The sequence below is a fragment of the Eschrichtius robustus genome, chromosome 2 (genome assembly GCF_028021215.1).
Source record: "Eschrichtius robustus isolate mEscRob2 chromosome 2, mEscRob2.pri, whole genome shotgun sequence".
Taxonomy (NCBI): Eukaryota; Metazoa; Chordata; class Mammalia; order Artiodactyla; family Eschrichtiidae; genus Eschrichtius; species Eschrichtius robustus.
This window is the reverse complement of record NC_090825.1, coordinates 125,545,942-125,567,244: the sequence shown is the minus strand read 5'-3', so window position 1 is coordinate 125,567,244 and position 21,303 is coordinate 125,545,942. Positions and strand designations below refer to the sequence as shown.

The following is a 21,303-nucleotide window of genomic DNA, read 5'->3' as shown; positions in this document are numbered from 1 at the left end:
TTTTATTTCTTGTAGTTGATTTCTAGTCTTACAGTGTTGTGGTCAGAGAAGATGCTTGATAGAATTTCAATTTTCATAAATTTCCTGAGACTTGTTTTTTGGCCTAGCGTGTGATCTATCCTAGAGAATGTTCCATGTGTACTTGAAGAGAATGTGTATTCTGCTGATTTTGGATGGACTGTTCTATATAAACCTACTAAGTTCATCTGGTCTAATGTATCATTTAAGCCCAGTATTTCTGTATTGATTTTGTCTAGATGATTTGTCTATTATTGAAATAAGTGGGGTGTCAAAGCCCCCTAGTAATATTGGGTTACTGTCATTTCTCCCTTTATGTCTGTTAATACTTGCTTTATGTATTTAAGTGCTCCACTGTCAGATGCATATATATTTACAATTTTTATATCTCCTGTTGGATTGATCCCTTGTTAATTATGTAGTGCCTTTCTTTGTCTCTTGTTACTGTGTTTGTTTTTTAAAGTTATTTTGTCTGATATAAGTTTTGCTACTGCGGCTTCCTTTTCATTTCCATTTGTATGGAATATCTTTTTCCATTCCCTCATTTTCAGTCTGTTTGTGTTTTTAGATCTGAAGTGAATCTCCTGTAGGCAGCATATATGTATGGGTCTTGTTTTTGTATCCATTCAGCCACTCTATGTCTTTTGATTGGAACATTCAGTCTATTTACATTTAAAGTAATTATTGATAGGTATATACTTATTGCCATTTTGTTAATTGTTTTTGGAGTTCTTTTTTGTTTCTTTCTTCTTCTTTTGTTCCTTTCTCTTGTGATTTGATGACTATCTTTAGTACTATATTTGTGTTTGTATCTCTTTTTTGTGTGTGTATCTATTGTAGATTTTTGGTTTATGGTTACCATGAGGCATTTATACACACACACACACACACACACACACATATAACTTTTGTACTGTGTATTCTTTACTTATTGTGGCTACAGATGATTTTACTACTTTTTTCTTTTAACCTTCCTACTAGCTCTATATGTAGTTGAGTTACTACTTTTATTGCATGTTTGCCTTTACTAATGAGCTTTTTTCTTTCGTAATTTTCATGTTTCTAGTTGTGGCCTTTTCTTGTTTGCTTGGAGAAGTCCCTTTAAAATTTCTTGTAAAGCTTGGTGGTGCTGAACTCTTTTAGCTTTTGTCTGTAAAACATTTTTTTTTTTATATAGTTGAGTTTTTTCCTTTTTTTTTTTAAATTTATTTACTTATTTTTGGCTGTGTTGGGTCTTCATTTCTGTGTGAGGGCTTTCTCTAGTTGCGGCAAGCGGGGGCCACTCTTCATTGCGGTGTGCGGGCCTCTCACTGTCGTGGCCTCTCCCGTTGCGGAGCACAGGCTCCAGACGTGCAGGCTCAGTAGTTGTGGCTCACGGGCTTAGTTGCTCTGCAGCATGTGGGATCTTCCCAGACCAGGGCTCGAACCCGTGTCCCCTGCATTGGCAGGCAGATTCTTAACCACTGCGCCACCAGGGAAGCCTGTCTGTAAAACTTTTGATCTCTCCATCAAATCTGAATGAAAGCCTTTCCAGGTTGAGTATTCTTGGTTGTAGGTTTTTCCTTTTCATCACTTTAAATGTATTGTGCCAGCCCCTTCTGACCTGCAGAGTTTCTGCTGAAAAGTCAGTTGATAGCCTTATGGGACTTTCCTTGTATGTAATTTGTTGTTTTTCTCTTGCCCTTTTAATATTCTCCCTTTATCTGTGATTTCCAACATTTTAATTACAATGTGTCTTGGTGTGGTTCTCTTTGGGTTGATTCTGTTTGGGACTCTCTGTGATTCCTGGACCTAGATGTCTGTTTGCTTTCCCAGGTTAAAAAGGTTTCAGCTATTATGTTCCCTGCTCCCTTCTCTCTCTCTCTTCTCCTTCTGGGACCCCTTTAACGTGAATGTTAGCATGCTTGCTGTTGTCCTAGAGGTCTCTTAAACTGTCTTCATTAATTTTCATTCCTTTTTCTTTTTGTTTTCAGCTTGAGTGATTTCCACTACTCTGCCTTCCAGCTCACTGATCTCTTCCTCTATGTCATATAATCCACTGTTGATTCCTTCTAGTGTATTTTTTATATCAGTTATTGTATTCTTCATCTCTGTTTGGTTCTTTATATTTTCTAACCCTTTGTTAAAAACTTCTAACTTCTCACTCTGTTCATCCAATTTTCTCCTGAGTTCTTGAACATCTTTATGATCCTTACCTTGAACTCTTTATTAGTAGATTGCTTATCTCCACTTCACTTAGTTCGTCTTCTGGGGTTTTATCTTGTTCCTTCATTTGGAATATATTCTTCTGTTGCCTCATTTTGCCCAATTTGCTTTTTTAAAAGAAATTCTATGCATTTGATAGGTTAACTACATTTCCCAACCTTGGAGTAGTGGCCTTCTGTAGGAGATGTCCTATGTGTCCCAGCAGTGCACTCCTCTCTGGTCACCAGAGCTATATGATCTAGGGGTGCCCCCTATGTGGGTTGCATGGGTTCTTCTGTTGTGGCAGGCTGACTACTGGGGTAGTCTGGTAGGTATGGCTGGCCCCAGTCTGGTTGGTTGCCAGGTCACTGGTAGGCACAGCTGGGTAATCTGAGGCCGCTGGCTGTGGAGCCCCAGTGGTGCTGGGGCTAGTGCTGGTGGGTGGAGCTGGGTTCTGGGTGGGTGATTGCAGGGTCAGGGGTCTTGGATCTATTGTTAGCCTGCTGTTGAGCAGGGTTGGTTCCTTACATTGCTGACTGCAGGATCTGGGGTGTCCCTAAGCTAGTGTTGGCCCACTGGTGAGAAGGGCTCGGTCCTCTGATGGCTGGCTGAGGGGCCCAAGGTATTTCAGAGCTGGTGTCAGCCTGCTAGATGGTGGGGCCATGGCCTGGAGGGTCCCAGTGCTGGTGCTGACTTTCTGGTGGGCAAGGCTGGGTCCCATGGGGTCCTGGGCCTGGTGCTGACCTGCTAGTGCGTGGGCTGGGTCCTGACATGGCAGGCTGCAGGGCTATAGTGGTGCTGTGGTTGATGTCTGCCAGATGGTGGGTATGGTCGGAGCCCAGGGGATCCCAGGGCTGGTACTTGCCCATGGGTTGGTAAGGCTGGGTACTGGGGCTAGTGCTGGACCACTGGTGGGCAGAGCTGGGTCCTGGGGTCTCTGGCTGCAGGGCCTGGGGATCCTGCAGCTGGAGTCAGCCCTGTGGTAGACAGGGCCAGGTCCTGGGGTGGCTATGAGCTCAAGGGGTCTTACGGCCGCCAGCCTGCCAATGGGTGGGGCTGTGTCCTTGCCTGGCCTGTTGCATGGCCTGAGACATCACAGTACTGGTACTGACAGGCTGCTGGTGGGGCCAGGTCCAGCACTAATAAGCTAGAGGGAAATTCCAAAATGGTGCTTGCCAGTACCAGTGTCCTCATGATAGAACAAGATCCCAAAAATGGCTGTCCCCATTGTCCATGTCCCCATGGTGAGTTCCAGTTGCCTCCTACCTCTCCGGGAGGCTCTCCAAGATAATCAGGTAGGTCTGATTCAGGCTCCTTCCAAGCGGTAGCCTCTTTCCTGGGTCCCAGAGAATGTGAGATTTTGTGTGTGCCCTTTAAGAGTGGAGTCTCTATTTCCTTCAGACCTCTGGGACTCCTGAAAATAAGCCCCACTGGCCTTCAAAGCCAAATGTTCTGGGGGTTTGCTTTCTGGTGCAGGACCCCTGGGCTGGGGAGTCCAGTGTGAGCTTGGACCCCTTACTCCTTGGGGAGAACCTCTGCAATTGCAATTATCCTCCTGTTTGTGGGTTGCCCACCTTGGGGTATGGAACTTGATGAGACCATGCCTCTGCTCCTCCTACCTGTCTTACTGTGTCTTGTTTCTTCTTTATATCTTTAGTTGTAGAAGATTTTTTTGCTAGTCTTCTGGTCTTTCTCATCAATAGTTGCTCTGTAAATAGTTGTAATTTTGGTGTGCCTGTGAGAGGAGGTGAGCTCAGGGTCTTCCTACTCCACCATCTTGGCCACTCCCTGATATGATAGTTCCGTGTTGTGGTCTCTGGTTCTTTTTCAAGGCCCAGCTCAAGTCTTCAAATCTTTCATGCTGAAATATAATTCCATGTTTAAAAGAGCTCTGTAAACTGTAAATCCCTGTGCAACTATTAACTGTTCTTCACATTATAGAGCTCCCTCTGATTTTCCAGATTCTTCACTGTTTCTCAAGAAGGTGTCTTCTGGCTCATGGGTCCCAGAACAATTGGTGAATTAGCTCTTTCTACTCTAGAGATTCTCACACTATAGAGAACATCAGAAATCCTCAAAGTGCTAGGTGAAAATACATGTCTCCAGACTCTACCCCTAGATATTCTCAGGGGAGTAAGTGAGAAGGCTCCAGGAATATTTTAAAATTCATCTTTTTATTGAAATTTATCATTCATACAGAATTGTACATGAAATTATATGTACACAGCTGGTGAATTTTCATAAGGTGAATACATCCAACTATGCTGCTTCCTGTGGCTGTAATTCATTACTTCTCATTGGTATATTGTATTTAATTGTATATGTCATCATTTATTTATCCATTCTAGTGTAGATGGACATTTGAGTCGTTGCCAGGTTTGGGCTGTTATGAATTACTACTGCTCTGAGTATTTTAGTAGATATATTCTTGTGACCACATGTATGTATTATTTGGGATAATAGTGGAGTGGAACTGCTGAATCTTATGCATATGTACCTATGCATATGTTCAGCTTGAAGTGATACTGTCAAACAGTTTTCCAAAGTGAAAATTTTCAAAATTTATTCTCACACTTGCAGTATATGAGAGTTCTGGTTGCTGTGTATCCTTACAAACACTTGGCTTTACCTGTTTTTTTCATTTTTGCCAATCTGTGTAGAGGTGTTCCACTGTGGTTTTAATTTTCATTTCCCTGATGAACTTGAGAAAATTTTCATAAATCTACTGGCTGTTTGGATATTATCTTTGGTGAAATGCCTATTCAAGGCTTTTGCCCATTTTTCTAGTGGGTTACCCATCTATTTCTTAAATATTTTTAGCATTCTTTATATATTCTGGATTTAAATTCTCTGATGAATACACATATTGTCTATAGTTTCTTCTATTCTGTCTCCTTTTTCGCTCTCTTAATTACATCTTTTGACTAACAGAAGATTTGCTTTTAATGTACAGTAAGTCCCCTACATACGAATGAGTTCTGTCCTGAAAGCAAGTTTGTAAGTCTAATTTGTTCGTAAGTCCAACAAAGTTAGCCTAGGTACCCAACTAACACAATCAGCTATATAGTACTGTACTGTTATAGGTTAATAATACTTTTCACAAAAATAATACATAAAAAACAAACACAAAAAATAAAGAAACCATTTTTAATCTTACAGTACAGTACCTTGAAAAGTACAGTAGTACAGTACAACAGCTGGCATACAGGGGCTGCATTCGAGTGAACAGGCAAGAAGAGTTACTGACTGGAGGAGAGGGAGGAGGTGGGAGATGGTAGAGCTGAAGGATCGTCAGCAATAGGAGACAGAAAGCAAGCTGCAATTTCACTCACACCTGACATTGATGGCACAGCTTCTGGTTCCTTGCTGGATTCAATTCTGTCTACCCTCTTGAAAAAATGATCCAGTGATGTCTGGGTAGTAGCTCCTCTTTTCTCATCCTAGATGACACAGTACCACTGGATTGCATTCTAAACAGCTGCTGCAACCTTCGTGTACTGTTCTACGTTCGGGTCCTGTGCCTCAAAAACTAACAGTGCCTCCTCAAATAAAGAAAAGCCCCTTGCCATTTCCTGCATTGTGAAACTCTTTGGTTCTTCAGTTACTTCTTTTTCCTCTTGTCTCTCTTTGTACTTTCTCTGGGCACGTTCGCATGTTTGAAAGTTCACAACTTGAAGATTCATATGTAGGGCATTTACCGTATTCCAATCTATCCATTATTTCTTTTGTGGGTAGTACTTTTTCCATTCTGTTTAGGAAATTGCTGGCTACCCCAAGTCATGCAAATACTCTTCTTTTACTCCAAGTTTTTTTTGGTACAGGTATCTTTTAAAAAACAAGCAACTAAATAATTCTGATGCAGACTATCCACAAATCACATTCTGCAAAACTGCGATTTTCTGCTCTAAACCTCACGTGTCCTTTAAGAGCTGTGCGCCCTACCCTCTCCCGCAAACCAGGGTCACCATCATGAACTTCCTTCTTCAAGGTAGGCTCATGCCACAGGCCCTCATGGTCTTCAGGCCATTGTCTCTTCTCATGCAGCCTTACAACAGGGACAGACTCACAAAGTTTGCCAGGGCTGGGTGTAAATACGTGAGCTGGCAGTTTGGGGACCGTGATAGCCAGAGGACAAATGCCCCATAGTGGTGGCAGCGAGCACTCAGTCCCAGCTGACTGTTGCCAGATAAGCATGAGGGTCCCAGACTATAGTTTTTCCAGTTTTCAAAGCAAAGCCAAGCATCTGGGTTATGTAAAACATCCTGATTTCTAAATGATGTAGAGCAATTTAAACCTTAAAAATTCACTGTGCGGTAGCAGAAACTAACACACCATTGTAAAGCAATTATACTCCTATAAAGATGTTAAAAAAAAACCAAAAAAACCCCCAACAGCTTGTTAAAATAATTCTTAAATTCCTTTAGCCTCTCCCAATATTTTACTTTTCCTCAATTGCTTGTGTTTCTTCAACCTAGTATAAAATCCTTTAGGTTTTCCCCCTTCTTTAGATCTTCATTTCCTCATGTGGACTTTCACATTATATAAGACATATGTTAAATAAAATCTCTATGTTTTTCTCCTGTTTAAAAAAAAAAATTCACTGTGCAGGGGGAAAAAAAGAAAAGAAAAAAGAAAAATGTTTGTGGGTTTTCTGTGGCCTGTGGCCTCTGGTATACCAGTTTTCAAACTCTGTCCTAGTGTAAGGAAGCAGGCTGCCACTCCAAGTGTGATCCTGGGACCAGCAGGATGGTCACCTGGGAGCACATTAGAAATGAAGAACCTCAGGCTTCCATCTACTGAGGCAGAATCTGCAATTTATCAATAGCCCCAGGTGATTCATACACTCATTAAAGTGTGAAAACTTTATGTAGATGTATGGTTTTTTTTTTTTAATTTAATTTTATTTTTTTATACAGCAGGTTCTGATTAGTCATCCATTTGTATACACATCAGTGTATACATGTCAATCCCAATCTCCCAATTCATCCCACCAGATGTATGGTTCTTAATACTGGCTCAAATCAGAATCATTTGGGGAACTTAAGAAAAATACCTGTATCGATGTGGTGTTGTCTAGCTCTTCCCGGCCGGGCCCAAGTCGCGCCTGACGAGGGACGGACGTTCATGGCGAACAGGACCGCTCTTTTTTAAGGCAGTGGTGCGGAACCCCGCTGGACCTCGGTCTCCTGCCCCATGCCTCACGGCGGGCGTCAGGCGGACCGGGTACACTTACGCAGCCGACACTCTAGCCTCTCCTTCTCGCAGGGTCTCGCGAGGCGTCCCAGAGTTCACCACGCGCCCCCCGTCAGTGCGTGAGCGTCCCGCCTACTCCCTGCGGTGCCCCTGGCTGGCTCCAGGCGTCCCTCAGGTGGCGTCACTTCCGGTTCTCAGTGAGCCCCTCGGGTTCCCCCGTCTGGTGGTGAGTCTGGTGAGCAGCTCTGTCGGGGAGTCCAGGTGATAAGGGAGGCACGCTGGTGTCCCTCGTAGGGGCAGGTGCCTTGTGGGGGTCACCCTCATATGTGCAGGGGGACTGACTTGGCCGTTGTGTTCCCTCTTCGCCGGGGTGGCACGCGGGAGTGTGAGCTATCGTGACCGGTCGGGAAGAGTCCCCCCCGCCCCCAGCAGAGAACTGGCATCTCCCGAAGTGCGTCCGTGGGCCTGATAGGGAGACGATGGGTGGGGGACTGGGGGACGACGCGCCCTGGGTGGGAAAGCCTTCTCTAGCGATCCGAGAGGGAGCGTTGGGGCGCCGGACCTCCCTGCCGCCGCCTCTCCAAAGTGCGCAGTAGCCCCCGCAGCGTGTGTGGGCAGAACCCCTCGCCTTCCGGTGAGTGGTGGGCTGGCCCCGCCGTGAGGCCACGCGCCGCTCCTCAGGGGAGGGGGGAAGGAAAAAAGAAAAATACCCATGACTGGGCAGCACTATGAACGATGTAAATCAGCATTTCTGGAGATGAGGCCTAGGCACTGATATTTTTAAAAAGCATCCTGGGGGATTTGAATAGGCAGCCAGGGTTGAGAAACACTAATTTACATCAAGCCCTCACTTATGACTGGGAAATGTGAAATCTCAAAAAATGGACGGATGAAATATCTTGACCAATGTTACCTAACTAATGTTATAGGAGAATCTGATTTGTGCAAACTCATATCTCATGATTCCCAAGCCAGAGCCTTTTTGCTGTAGTTACTTCTGGTTCCTAGAGGCAGAACGACAAAATGATCCTGGTAGACTGTGCCTCATTGCTGCCAGCTTTCTAGCTAAGCTGCCTAACTTTCAGCACTGACCCCTAACAAGATTTGCTAGATGAAGAGCTGTGAGCTAATGGGCCTGTCCTTCAGCCCATTCAAGCCAAAATCCATTTCATTCCCTGTTCATTACCCAAAAAAGTGCTAACTGTTCCTGCTATGAAGACATGGAAGATCCTCAGCTTGGGTCTCAAAGTCCCACTGTATAGGCACAGAAGAAGGCAAAGACTTCTGGCAGCAATTTGAGGATTTGGGGTCAGCATTAACCAGCAGTGATTGGATGGAGTGTGATTACTTCATCTGTTATCACTCTTGGGCTGCATCAACAGAAACACAAGTCCAGAATGCAAACGTGGTAGGTCTGCTTGAGTTTGATCCACCAACATTTTACAATTGAAGAAGCTGGATGGTTAGATGAATGACTGACAAATGGTGGTTGAGCCAAGATTCCTAATCCCTATTTCCAGTATCAGGTAATGCTTATAATCTTCTGACCCCATGGTGGAGTCCTTGAGCAGTGTCATGTTCAAAAGAACAGAGTAACCAACAGTAATGTGTTAAGGACTTGAGTTCTCTTGTTGTATTTTGAGGATACCATGAAGGACGCCCACATCCCATATCAATACTTGTGAATTTCCCTTCTATTCATTTTTACCTGCTGCCTCGTGCTTTATTGCTGTACTCTTCTTCTCTTTTCAACCCCATGCCATCAAAATAGCCTCCTCCTTAACACTAGTCTATGCTATGATTTTCTTTCCTCTCCTTTTCACTCCAATTTTACAGCTGCAAAGACAGGAACACTTTAGAGAGCTGGGGAGGAAAGAAGTCCCATACAGGACTCTGTATAGTGGGTAGACAGAAGGGCAGTCTGGGGACAATCATACATTTCAGGGCCATTACAATCATGCCCCAGCCACCTCCCTTATGATGCTATTCTCACTTGCTCTGCTCCAGCACTTCCATTATCCATCTTGCTGTAGTCAGATCTATAATGACCTTGTAGGCTCAGCATATATTGAACACCTTCAGTATACTAGGCCATGGGACTCAGTCTGAGCTGTAGGTGGGAAATTTTTTTTTTAAATAAAGTGGGGACACCCAGGCTGCTGTAGGATTGAGATAGTATGCTTTAGTTGAATACTAAATAATTATTAGGCAATGGTGATAACAATTAGAGTTCTTCTAGGCCACCAGCCCTGGAGAAAAAAATGATCACTTGATAAAAACTTGCAATCCTTGCTTATAGCTTTCTTATATTCTCTCAAATGATCTTTCATTTGATCTCCTCCAGGTAAAGGAACTTCTTCCAAGGATCCAACCATATCCAGTGAGATTATATCCTCATCTGAAAACAAGGAAAAATGTTTCCTGCCACAGAATATGACTCCAGGTATCTAAACCCCAAAGACAAAACCTATTTAAAAAATATTTTCCATGTAGAATATTACAGTAATCCCCTTATCAGTCCCATCTGCAAACTCCCTCCCTCTGATCCTTTCTAGGCACCACCATCAAATACATCTTTGTAAGCATGACCTTGACTATAATATTCACTTGCTCACAAATCTTCCAATGCTCTCCATTGCCTGTAAGATTAAGCTAAGCCGTCTCAAGCTAACACTCAGAGTTCTTCACAATCTGGCACATATCAGGAGCTCCATACGTATTTGCTGTGTTAAATAAAGTATATCATCAAATAGCTTTTAAGGTGCTGAAGGGCAGGGGTAATATTTTGAATTATTAAGTATTCTACATAGTACCTAAAAGAGTTTTTTGTACATAATTGGTGCTCAGAAAATGTTTGGTAAATAAATACATCAATAATTGAATAGGTCCATGGAGGTCATGTTTGTATTCTGTATACTACCAAAAATAATACCTTATACAGAGTTGGTGAAATAAATAAGTGAATAAAGGGTTGAGTATGTGGGGGTGAGATTGGCTGAGCAGAAGGATGTCTGTCTGAATCTTTCAGAAGGAGAAAAAGATTTTGAAATTAAAGTGGAAAAAATCTTTTTCTCAATACATATCTTTCACAGTGTTCCCCTTAAGAGACTTCAGTGAAGCTGGCAAAGAGAGAACCATCCTCAGAGATAGAGCTACACCTGGGCTGAACCTTGTGCTGGAAACTCTGAGGATAAACCTGTAGAAGATACAGTTTCTGTTATCCAGTAACAGGGACCACTTTTGAGGGCAAATCACATGCCAAGCACATGCTAAGTCATCCCTGCATCTACTTCTCATCCTCACATGCTCACCTCTAGAAGGTGGCACCACACTTTGCATTTCAAAGATGGCAAACAGGGACTCAGAGAGGGAGGTGACTTCCCTAGTGCTGCACAGTTAATACGTGATGAGAAAGGCATTCAATCCCTGGTCCTTGTTTGTAACCAGGGTGTTTCGTTGCCTCCCAAACATGTACTTTTATCCAGCATACAAAATCGAGATTTGTGAAAAAAGATTTGCATTATGAATGTTTTGAAGGATATACACTATGTAAACACTGTAATGTCATGCAAGATTCTTTCTTTTCCCAATTTCAAATTCTGTCAGACTTCTTGGTTGACAATGAGAAAAACCTTGCCCTCTGTTTTCTGGTGTTGCATCAGTCTGCTTATCTGTCTGTCAGCTTGGGCCATCCCTGAAAAAGCTGAATCACTCACCATCTGTTGTCTCATGAACACAGTGGAGTCAGCATTTTGTCTTATCAGTGCATGAAGGCAAGTGAACAAAGGGTACATGTAGGTGAAACTTAACCACCTGAACCTGAACTTGTCCGTCTTTCAGCATTTTCTGCCATGATGCTGTTTCCAGGAAGGTCATAGTGTGAGAAGGGGAGACTCAACTCCAACTGCCAACCTCTTCTTTATGAGGAAGAGTCCCAGACAGAATCAATCAGTTACATTATCATGACTAAACCACCGGTTTTCAGAAGGATTAAAAAAATGACAAAATGCACTTCATACTAAGACTAGAGTGAACTTGATTTATTTCCCTGTCCAAAGAGGGCACTGTAGGATCACACAGTGGCCCAGAGATGCTGCTCTGAGTATCAGCTCTCACTGGTTGAGATCCACAAGCAGTTTGCTTATTTAAATCCAGGTCTTTTGAGTTCCATAACCATGGATTCAAGTACATGGCAAGGAGAGTCACATTGAAGGGGCTGTCACTTATCAGGAGCTTTTCCTGGGCAGATTCTGGAAGGGAGTTTAGATCAGGCTTTGAAAGGACAGGAGGTTTGGTGAACAGAAATCACAGAATCAATTAGCGTCAAGGTTAATTACATTGTAACATGATGGGGGCCACTAGCAGTAACTGCTGGAGCACTAGCGTGGGGGGTTGAAAGGGGCAAAAGCTAATGCTCATGTGTGTATTGAACATTTAGTATGCACCCAGCACTGAACAAAATGCTTTATGCACATAATCTCATTTAGTAAGCCTCTTAAAAACCCTGTGGGATAGTACTCTAAAAGCCATCTTACTAATTAGAAAAGTCAAGCATAGAGAGGTAATTAACTGCTGAGGGTGGTGCAGTTAACAAAGGCAGAGCCGAGCCTCGAGTCCAGGTCTGTGTGGCTCCTCCTCCCTGGGTTTTACCTCCTCCTAGAGATTAGTGGTCAGTGAGGCTACCAGACGGACGTTGGACCTGGACTGCCGAAGATGGAGGGCTTGCATGAGATTAGAACACAGGCCAGGGAGGAATGGAGTGGAACAAACATCCACCCGAAGCTCTCACCGATGTCAGGTCAGCTGGGCATGTCGTATCTGAGCTGGCCTGCAGCCACAGCATTTCCACGACTTCTTGGTTAAAGACAGGAAGACAGAAATGCAGGCTGCCTGTGTTCTCAGGCCAGCATGATAGGGGCCGTCTCTAATGTGCTCAGGAATTTGCAAAAGCCCTGGCAAGTTAGGGCTAGAAGACAGACCTCTGTGCTTACCTAGTTGCTGCCTTGAAGGTTCATTGTGTTTGATAATTATTAATGCGATTGCTACTTATTGTCTGAAGAAGACACATGGCAAAGTGCAGTTATAAGATGAACCTCCTCAGTGTGGCCTTTCCCAGCAACACTATCCACTCTCCAACAGCTCCATCACTCTGTCTCTTTACCCTATTAACATTTTTTTTTTATTCATAGCACTTTTCTCCATCTGCAATTACTGTGTTCATGGAATTGGTTACTTACCAAGAATACAAGCTCCATGAGAACAGGACCTTGTCTATTTTGTTTCCTGCTGTATCTCAGCACCTAAAACAGCCTCTGTTCACAGTATTGAATGAATGTGCATTTTGAAGATATTAAAGATAGACTTTAATATATTAGCCGCTTACCCTGACAAACAACAAATGCATTATCAGAAAGAGGCAGGTTAGAGGAAATGCATGTGTATATGTATAATGCATGTAGTATATAATATCTATTACATATAATAAATTTGACATATAAATATACGTCCATAAATATGGATAAATTAGTATTCTTTGGAAACTTTCACAAATCATCTACAGGAGGAAATATACATTCTAGCTGGTTCTGTGTGGCACTGTTCTCTCAGTGCCAGGCAGAGCCAGAATATAGTCTGTACAAACAGAAGTAAACAGAAATAACCAACCCAACTGCAGCAACTCCTGTGATTCCAGAACATTCTGGGCCTCAGCATTTTTTTCTTCTGGGGGAGAAAGTTTAAAGAATGTGCTCAGAGAATTGTTAAGATCACTTGTAATCTCTGATGAGAACATCAATTTAGGGGTTGGGTGTGGGAGACATTGGGGGTTATAGATAATCTAATTCTTTCTTCCCTATTTCTGCATTTCCATCCTGATCTTTCTCACTCTGTTCTCTTTAAGATCTGACGCTCTCCTTCAGTGTGAAGAGCCGCTCCAGGAGGTGTGTAAATGGCCCCTTGCAAGAAGCAGCCAGGAGGCGGCTCTGGGCGCTGGAGAATGAGGACCAGGAGGTGCGTGCATTGTTTAAGGTGAGCTTCGCAGAGCAGTGCAACCTTGTGTCCACCTTATGTCTGTCCACAACAGACTCTCCAACACCTAGGACAGTGCTAGGAGCAAAGTCGGCCCTCAAGAAAACATCTGACTGACTGAATGAACAAAAATGTACACGTACTCTGCTCAGCAGGAATGGGTCAAGCCTTGGAGTCAGAGTCAGAGAAAACTTCATTTAAAATCTGCCACTCTTAATTTTTTTGACCTTCAGCAAGTTACTTAACCTCTGTAGAATGGGAATCGTTATAATACCTACCTCATAAAGTATACTTTTTTAAAAATGTGGTGAATTTGACTTTTTAAAATTGTGATAAAATATACATAACATTTTCAGTTTTAATAATTTTTACTGAACAAGTCAGTGATATGAAATGCATTCACATTATTGTGTAACCATCACCACTGTCCATTCCAGAATTTCTCATCATACCAAACTAAAACACTGTACTCACTAAACAACTCCCCTCTATCCCCTTTCCTCAGCCACTGGTAACCACTGGTAACCACTGGTAAGTGTACTTTTTTTAAGTACCAAAATTGCTAATCAAAAATTAATAGCTATAAATATTAGAATGAGAGGAGGAAAAGGCAATAAAGTAAACCAATTTCTCATCTTTCGTAGTAGGTAGATAATATCTTCAAGTGCTAAACCAAGGAAGAAGGGTATGACTAAATTATTTATACTTTAGGAGGTACTTACTAGGAGAACTAAAGCCAGAAATGGTTAAAATTTGTTGCAACTAGAGGTGGGGGAGAGAGAACATTGCTTTACATAATAAACTAGTATGTTCTAGTTATTTTACAGTTTCTGTATGAATTGATACAAATTAAAAAGAGAAACATACTCTATTAATCTGTCATGTAACAAAAAATACAGTGTTTGGTTTGTTGGGAGGAGTAAATGAGATAGTATCTGTAGAGAGCTTGGTGTTGTGCTTGGGTGGTGGGATGTGCTCCAGAAATAGTAGATATGTTATAAATAGCAGAGTCGTTTTGTTTTTAAATCTCCAGAATTCAGGAACTTGGAGGCATTAGCTACTAACGGGCACCATAGAGTTTCTTTTAATTTGAGTCGCTTTTGACACAGGCAAGAGCTGGGTTTGGTTGTGCAAACTGGCCTGCAGGGCTGAGTCTTGAGTGGGCAGGCTTGTGGGCCAAAGCTGAGGCCTGGAGTCAGTTGGATCTGAGATCCAGTTTGGGTGTCACAGCTCCCTTGACTTACCCTGTCTGCACCCTGGCATCCTTGAGTATAGAACAGGGACAATGCCATTTTCTATTAAATGTGAGGTGCTGTTTGATTATAAACACACTATTTTAAGAAAGAAAATAAATGCTGCCAATTATTTATGATGCCACACTTCCTCTTCTTTTATTTCAGAAATGGTGAAATGTGATAAAAGTGCATCTTAGAATGGGTTAACTCCTATAATTACACTCTTTCATAGGGTTATTGTAAAAGTTAAATGAGGCATTGCTCATCAAACTCTAGCTGAAGAGCCTGGCATGTAGTAAATTCCTTGTAAATCAGTTTTTACTTAGGACCCTCTCCCCTGACTACCAGCATCTACATCCTCCAAGGATCCGGGGCCTCCTGGGGCCTGGTATGGGAGAACCCCAGAGTTCTGACTTTGCTGAAGTAGGGGCTTTTCCTTGGATCCTTCTATCCTCTTCTTCTTTCTCCAGGGTTCCCTCAGGACAGGGATCCAGGGGTTGATCACTGGTGGTAGGACCGGCCTGGAGGGAGAGGGACATTCTGATCATCACTTGTTATAGTCAAGTCGAGATGCTTGGACAAGCAGAAAAGATTTTAGGGGAAAACCAAGTCTAGGCAATGATTCAGGCCTTTTTATTCAGGTATTTAATAAAAAGGGGGTGGGGGTGGGTGTTACAGGTCTCTTCTTGCTCTGCTTGTGAGTGTGTAAACTGGTACAACCTTTCTGGAGGGTAGTTTGGCTCCTGCATTTTAGGATTGAAAATGTGCATTCCCAATTACACTTCTTGGAATCACTTGTGTCAAAACAATCAAGGGTGCATACAAAGATTTAGATATGGGATGTTTATCACAGTACTGTTTAGGATGTTAAAAAATTAAAACAACTCAAATGTCTAGCCATAAGAAAACATTAAGAATTAATTATGTTAATGTGACAACAGCATATGTAACCATTAAAAATAATGTAGATTATTTAATGACATGGGAGATGGTTCACAAAACATTGTTTAGGGATAAACAACTTAGTAATGTGATTCTATTTATATAAAAATAGTTACATAGAAACTCATGTACAGAAAAAAGATTCAAAAGTTAATACACAAAGTTGTTAACATTGATGATCTCTAGGAGGAGGGATTATGGATACTTTTTATTTTTGTGTCGTTTGGTTTTTCTGTGTGCTAGCTTCGAAAAATAATTATTAAACATAGATTCACAATCATATTTGCTTCCAAGGTGCCTTCTGTGATTTATTCTCCACCCTCTCACACATACTTTTTTTTTTTTTTTAACGCAAAAGATAACATTCTCTGCACACAGTTCTATACTCTGGTTCCTTTTTGTTTCTGCTGTTGTTTCATTCAGCAGTATATATTTGGAGCCTGTATCAACACACAAAGAGCTTCTTTATTCTTTTTTATGGATGCATAATATCATAATATTCCACTGTATGGATGAACCATAATTCATTTTAACCAGTCTCCTATTGATGAACATTTAGGTTATTTCCTTTTTTTTTTTTTGGTGATGTAAAAAATCTATGCCAAAATTGGTGAAAGTGGTCAAAAGGTACAAACTTCCAGTTATAAGATAAAAAAGTCCTGGGGATGTAACATACAGCATGGTGACTGTAGTTAACAATACTATGTTATATATTTGAAAGTTGCTAAGAGAATAGATCTTAAAAGTTCTCATCACAAGAAAAAAAGAATCTGTAATTATGTGATGTGGTGGATGTTAACTAAACTTATTGTGGCCATCATGTCAACATTTATACATATGTTGAATCATTATGTTATACACTAAAAATTAATACAATGTTATATGTCAATTATATCTCAAAAAAAGAAGTTCATACACAGCATGTTGTGTATATGTGAGCTTGTTCACAGGACGCTTTTGTCATCCCAGGCTGACTCACTGTTCTTTTTACTCAGGACCTCTCAGCCAGGTTGGTGTGTATCCAGTCCCAGAAGGCCCAGTTCCTCATTACCTTCAAGACCATGGAGGAAATCTGGAAGTTCTCTACCTACCTGAACTTAGGTATGACATGGAGCAGGCAGGTAAAGGAGCACCTGCTTCTCAGTTCAGCCAATTTGCAGAGCTTGACATTAAGGAATTGGTCTGGCTCTGATAATTAAAAGTGGTAGAGTCTAACATGGATGGTTAACCTTTGAAATATCACAAACTGCCTGGAACTAAATCTAAAGCAAATATTGCTCTAAAATGTCGCATGCAGTACTTCTTTGTTTCCGGAAGAGAGTATTAGATAATCAACTAAAACTGGCAAACAGTTATTGATCATCTACTAGATTCAAAGTAGAGCTAGATTAGAAATTGATGGTTAAAAAAAAAAACAAAAAAAAAAAAACCAGCCTCTAGTAGGATCTAAGTAACTGTTCAAAAGTTCCAGATCCATGTTCCATGTTTTTGGGAAAGTCAAAGAAGATATGGGGGACTTATCTGCTAGAGGGGCCTCAGGATGCAGGGTTTTCTAGAAGGTAAAGAAGGATACTGGGGCACAGCACCAGTACCGATGTGGTGGGAAATAGTTTACCTACCCTCTCCATGGAGAATAACTCATGATAGGAAAGTTACAATTGCAAAGCAAAACCAAGCAAAGCAAGAGGAGGCCCTTTGAATTGACGCATGTTTTACATCTCTTAGAAAATGCTGGGCTCCATGCAGACTTACACAGGAAGCGATTCTGTGTAGGGGTGGAGGGTCAAGATGGCTCTTGGCTAGAAGGTATAAGTTCTCCTCTTGTAGTCATGGTGATTTTTCTGCTCTCCATTCAACACGTCTCCTTCTGTGACCATTAGAGATCCTCGTTATTCAAAGTGTGCTGCATGGACCAGCAGCGTCAGCGTCACTTGGGGCTTTTGTTAGAAAAATGGAATCCTAGGCCGCACCCTAGACCTGCTGAGCCAGCATTTGTATTTTAATAAGGTCCCCAGGTGATCTGTGTGCACATTAAAGTATGAGAAGCACCATTATAGAAGATACACAGGGCCTACATCAGCACAACGGAGAGTGGAAAGAGACAGGTTCTGCATCTTAAGAGAGTGAGGAAGTCTAGAAAGAAGCAAAATTTTCATACAAATAATTTAAATTTATAGGAATGTGTAAAATACTATCCATAATTGTTACAGTTTTGCAGTTTGCACAGTTTTTAGTCTGGTTGTAACAAGTGAGATCTTACTGGGCATGGGGTGAGGGGCAGGGTCAGTGGGATGTTGAAGTAAATCCTGACTCATTTGTGGGCCATGGAGAACCTCCCCAACCACTGCATCATCAGGGGTACAAGAATTCGAATTTGGTCGGGAGAACTTTAAGGGGGAACCAGGAACTCCCAGTGTCAACATTGTAATCTTGGAGATTCCTCCATGGATGTATTATAAAAAAGTAACTTGGTTTGATAATCTCATTATGCATTTATGGAGACCCATAATATGTTGAAAATAAATATCATTTAAAAATGATTTGTACTTCCCAACAGATGCTGAGAAGAATCAATTCATTTTAGAAATTTTCTAGCTACCCCTCTTATGCACTTCTAATTCCAGTTAAGTGGAGTCAGATTAGGGATGGAGGTCTGGGGGAGAAATTCAGGAGGGAAATTGCTCACCCTAATGATCAGCTAATGGCAGGAATCATGCCCTAGAGGAATCTTGTTGGTTTGACTTATTAGGCTACGTATCCATGTGTCTGGAGCATCTCCTCTTTGACCACAAGTACTGGCTCAACTGCCGACTGGTGGAGGATACAGAGATCCACGTGTCAGTAGATGATAAACACCTGGAAACAATATACCTGGGACTTCTGATCCAGGAAGGTGAGCATGGTATAGGGTTGGGGATGGGGGTCTTATCTGGACATATGTTATCAGAGTCCTTGAAATAATTAGGATACAAAGGGAGGCAAAAACGATTCAAACATGAAAATAGTCACAAATGAACCCACCTGTTATAATATTACTTCAAACATCTCTCTCAATTTAACATCAATATCACATGAACAGCTATGTAGGCCAGTCTCACTGATTGTCTGATGTTAGAACCACCTGGGAATTTTTAAGAAGCTGCCCATATCAGGGCTCAGCTGGGGCCAATTAATCTCTAGAGATGGGGGTCAGGCTTTGGTATTTTTTGAAAGTTGCCCAGGTTATTCTAATATGCATCCAAGATTGAGAACCACTATTCCAAACATATGATATAATTTGATTGTAAAATAAAATTGCAGATCTTACAAAACCCTCATGATTTCATGAGATCGAGGAAAGTGATACTGGGGAACTGCTTGGAGCACCCACCAGTCTGTTTACAAGGAAGGATCCAATCACAGCTGCAACCAACCGGTTAATGACTGATGACATCATAGACACAGTGAAAGAGCCAGATTTGCATAGAATATTTTGCAGAATGATTCCCTTTCTGATTGTTTTGCACGAATCATATATGAAGGAAAAACTTTCATACTGTACGACTGTGAAATTTAGTTGGAGAAATTATATTCACCCAAATCAACTTAATTTATTCTTTTTTGGTCCTAAGATTAAGCATGAGGTTGCAATTATAACTGAAGTCCTGTTAAATATATTTTCATGAACTCATGTTTCATTTTTTTCTCAAGGTGAAGTCCCAATTAAGCCTCATTCTTGAGAATTATTTGGAATTTTTGGTGTCTATTTTAAGTGAATTCCCTCTCAGTGGCTTTTTTCCCTGGTACCAGTTTTCCTGGGGTCACAAAGACCTCTTGTAGTACCTCCCCCTGGACTGTGTACTTTACTTTCAGAAAGAAAAGTATTTGGGCTCTGATGGAAATATACATAGCGGGATACTCCATTTTCACCTCCTGCTGCTCCTTGGAAAGAGCTTTTCTCATTCTCTGCAGGTCACTTCTTCTGCAGAGCCACGTGCTCCATGGCTCAGCCAGCTGAGAAGGAAGGGGAGTATTTGACACTTTGCAAGAATGAGTTAATCTCGGTGAAGACAGCTGAAGGCGAGTTCGAGTGGGAAGGCGTGTCCTTGGTGACGGGTCAGCGGGGCTTGGTGCCGGTGTCAGCCTTGGAACCCCTGCCTCTCCCTTTCCACCAGTGAGTAGCCACTCACCTCCTGGGAGAGGGTCTCAGAGCGCACCGAGGTCTGCAGAACAGAGTAGGCACATTTGCAGATGTGGACATCCATGGTGCCAGGGAGGGAACAAACCTGGGTGGCTTTTTATCTTTTGTTATTTTTTTAAGTCAAGATGTGCACAATTAGATGAAATGGAGACAACTCAAAATTTCAGATGGACATTGTACCAAAGAAGAAATACACTGCCTGGTCTCCAATGCAGTGTTTCTCACTGTAGGGACTGGGGACCATTTGTACCAGAGTCACCTGGGGATTTCACTGGAAGTTTATACCCTCTGGCCGTCCTCAGACTTTCTTGGGGTTGGATCCAAAAATCTGCATTTTATATAAGCTCCCCTTAAACATCAGGGGATGTTTTTCACACTAAAGTTCCAGAATCCTTGCTGGAAGATATTGTAAACTCAAACAGAGAGAGTGACAGTAAGCATGATTCCAGGCTGTGGGTTCTGTGTGTGGCAGAGAATCTGAGAGTGAGAATGGAATGGGATCCTTTGTTAGATATTTAACTGACAAACTAATTGCTGAGCCAGAAAATATCCCAGGCCTACTGAGCTTCTTTATTTTTCACAGTGCTTGATAAAAAGTAAGTTCTCAGTAAATGTTTCCCACTATTATAATAAGAGTAACCAAAATCACAATAATACTTATCATCAGCAGCATCATTTTAATGGATTATTCTGCTCACTGTTCAAATTTTTTGAAATCCATGTTTGCGAAATCCATGTTTTCAAACCCCATGTTTCCATTGGCAGATGGTTCCTAAAGAATTATCCAGGAAGCTGTGGCCTTTCCAGGAAGAAGGATTGGACAGGCTCCTATCAGATCGGTACGGCTGAGTTGAAGGCAGTATTATTAGGGAGATAATATTGCTCTGCCTCCTCCTTTTATCAGCAGATTTGGAGTCAGTGCATGTGAATTCCTGTCTCACCTCTGCTGCTGACTGAATTTGGGGAAGCCAGTTATACCATCTGTTCCCATGGGTTTCCTTGCCTGTGAAATGAGAGGTCTCAGATGAGGGCTGAACTGTAGATATAAATACCTCCAGGGACAGGCAGAACACACAGATGCGTGGAGGGCCTGGAGGGAAGATGTTAGGGAATGGTAGGGACCATAGGGATTTAAAGATATGTGGGAAAAAAAAGCCCTGTGTGGGCCAGATGTGGCCTGCAGGCTGCCTGCTTTCAATCTCTAGTCAAAACATTTTCTAATTTCCTTCAGAGTTTTGTGAAGTTAATCTTGAATTTAGGAAGATTAAGAATACTTGGCACATAGTGGGTGCTCAGTAAATATTTGTTGAATAGATGAAATACATACATACATATATATGTATAAATACATGCATACATTTTATGTAAGCTCTATACACATGTGTATGTATGTATGTATATATATACACATACACACATAAATATATACACATGCACATATATCTATATTTGTATCTGCTGGATAAGGAAATTTAATGTTTTCTGTGTATCTAGAATATACATTCCTTTCATCTTCATCCTTGG

General features: G+C 41.8%; 1 protein-coding gene across 16 annotated transcripts in view; it reads left to right on the top strand.

Annotated features, from left to right (window-relative positions):
* Positions 1 to 21,303, top strand: part of SH3TC2 (SH3 domain and tetratricopeptide repeats 2) — a 125,155-nt gene that overhangs the window by 7,236 nt on the left and 96,616 nt on the right. For 15 of the 16 annotated variants that reach the window (XR_011073121.1, XR_011073119.1, XR_011073120.1 and 12 more), the window contains exons 2-7: positions 9,740 to 9,838; positions 13,295 to 13,422; positions 16,595 to 16,700; positions 18,349 to 18,492; positions 19,551 to 19,752; positions 20,545 to 20,618. Coding sequence is in view for 13 of the 16 variants with exons in the window: in XM_068536153.1 (XP_068392254.1) it covers positions 9,740 to 9,838; positions 13,295 to 13,422; positions 16,595 to 16,700; positions 18,349 to 18,492; positions 19,551 to 19,752; positions 20,545 to 20,618 (753 nt within the window). In the remaining 3 variants the exon portion in view is untranslated. Of the gene's footprint in view, positions 1 to 7,479; positions 7,622 to 9,739; positions 9,839 to 13,294; positions 13,423 to 16,594; positions 16,701 to 18,348; positions 18,493 to 19,550; positions 19,753 to 20,544; positions 20,619 to 21,303 lie in introns of those variants that run through there. The other variant, XM_068536155.1, reaches the window with a different exon arrangement.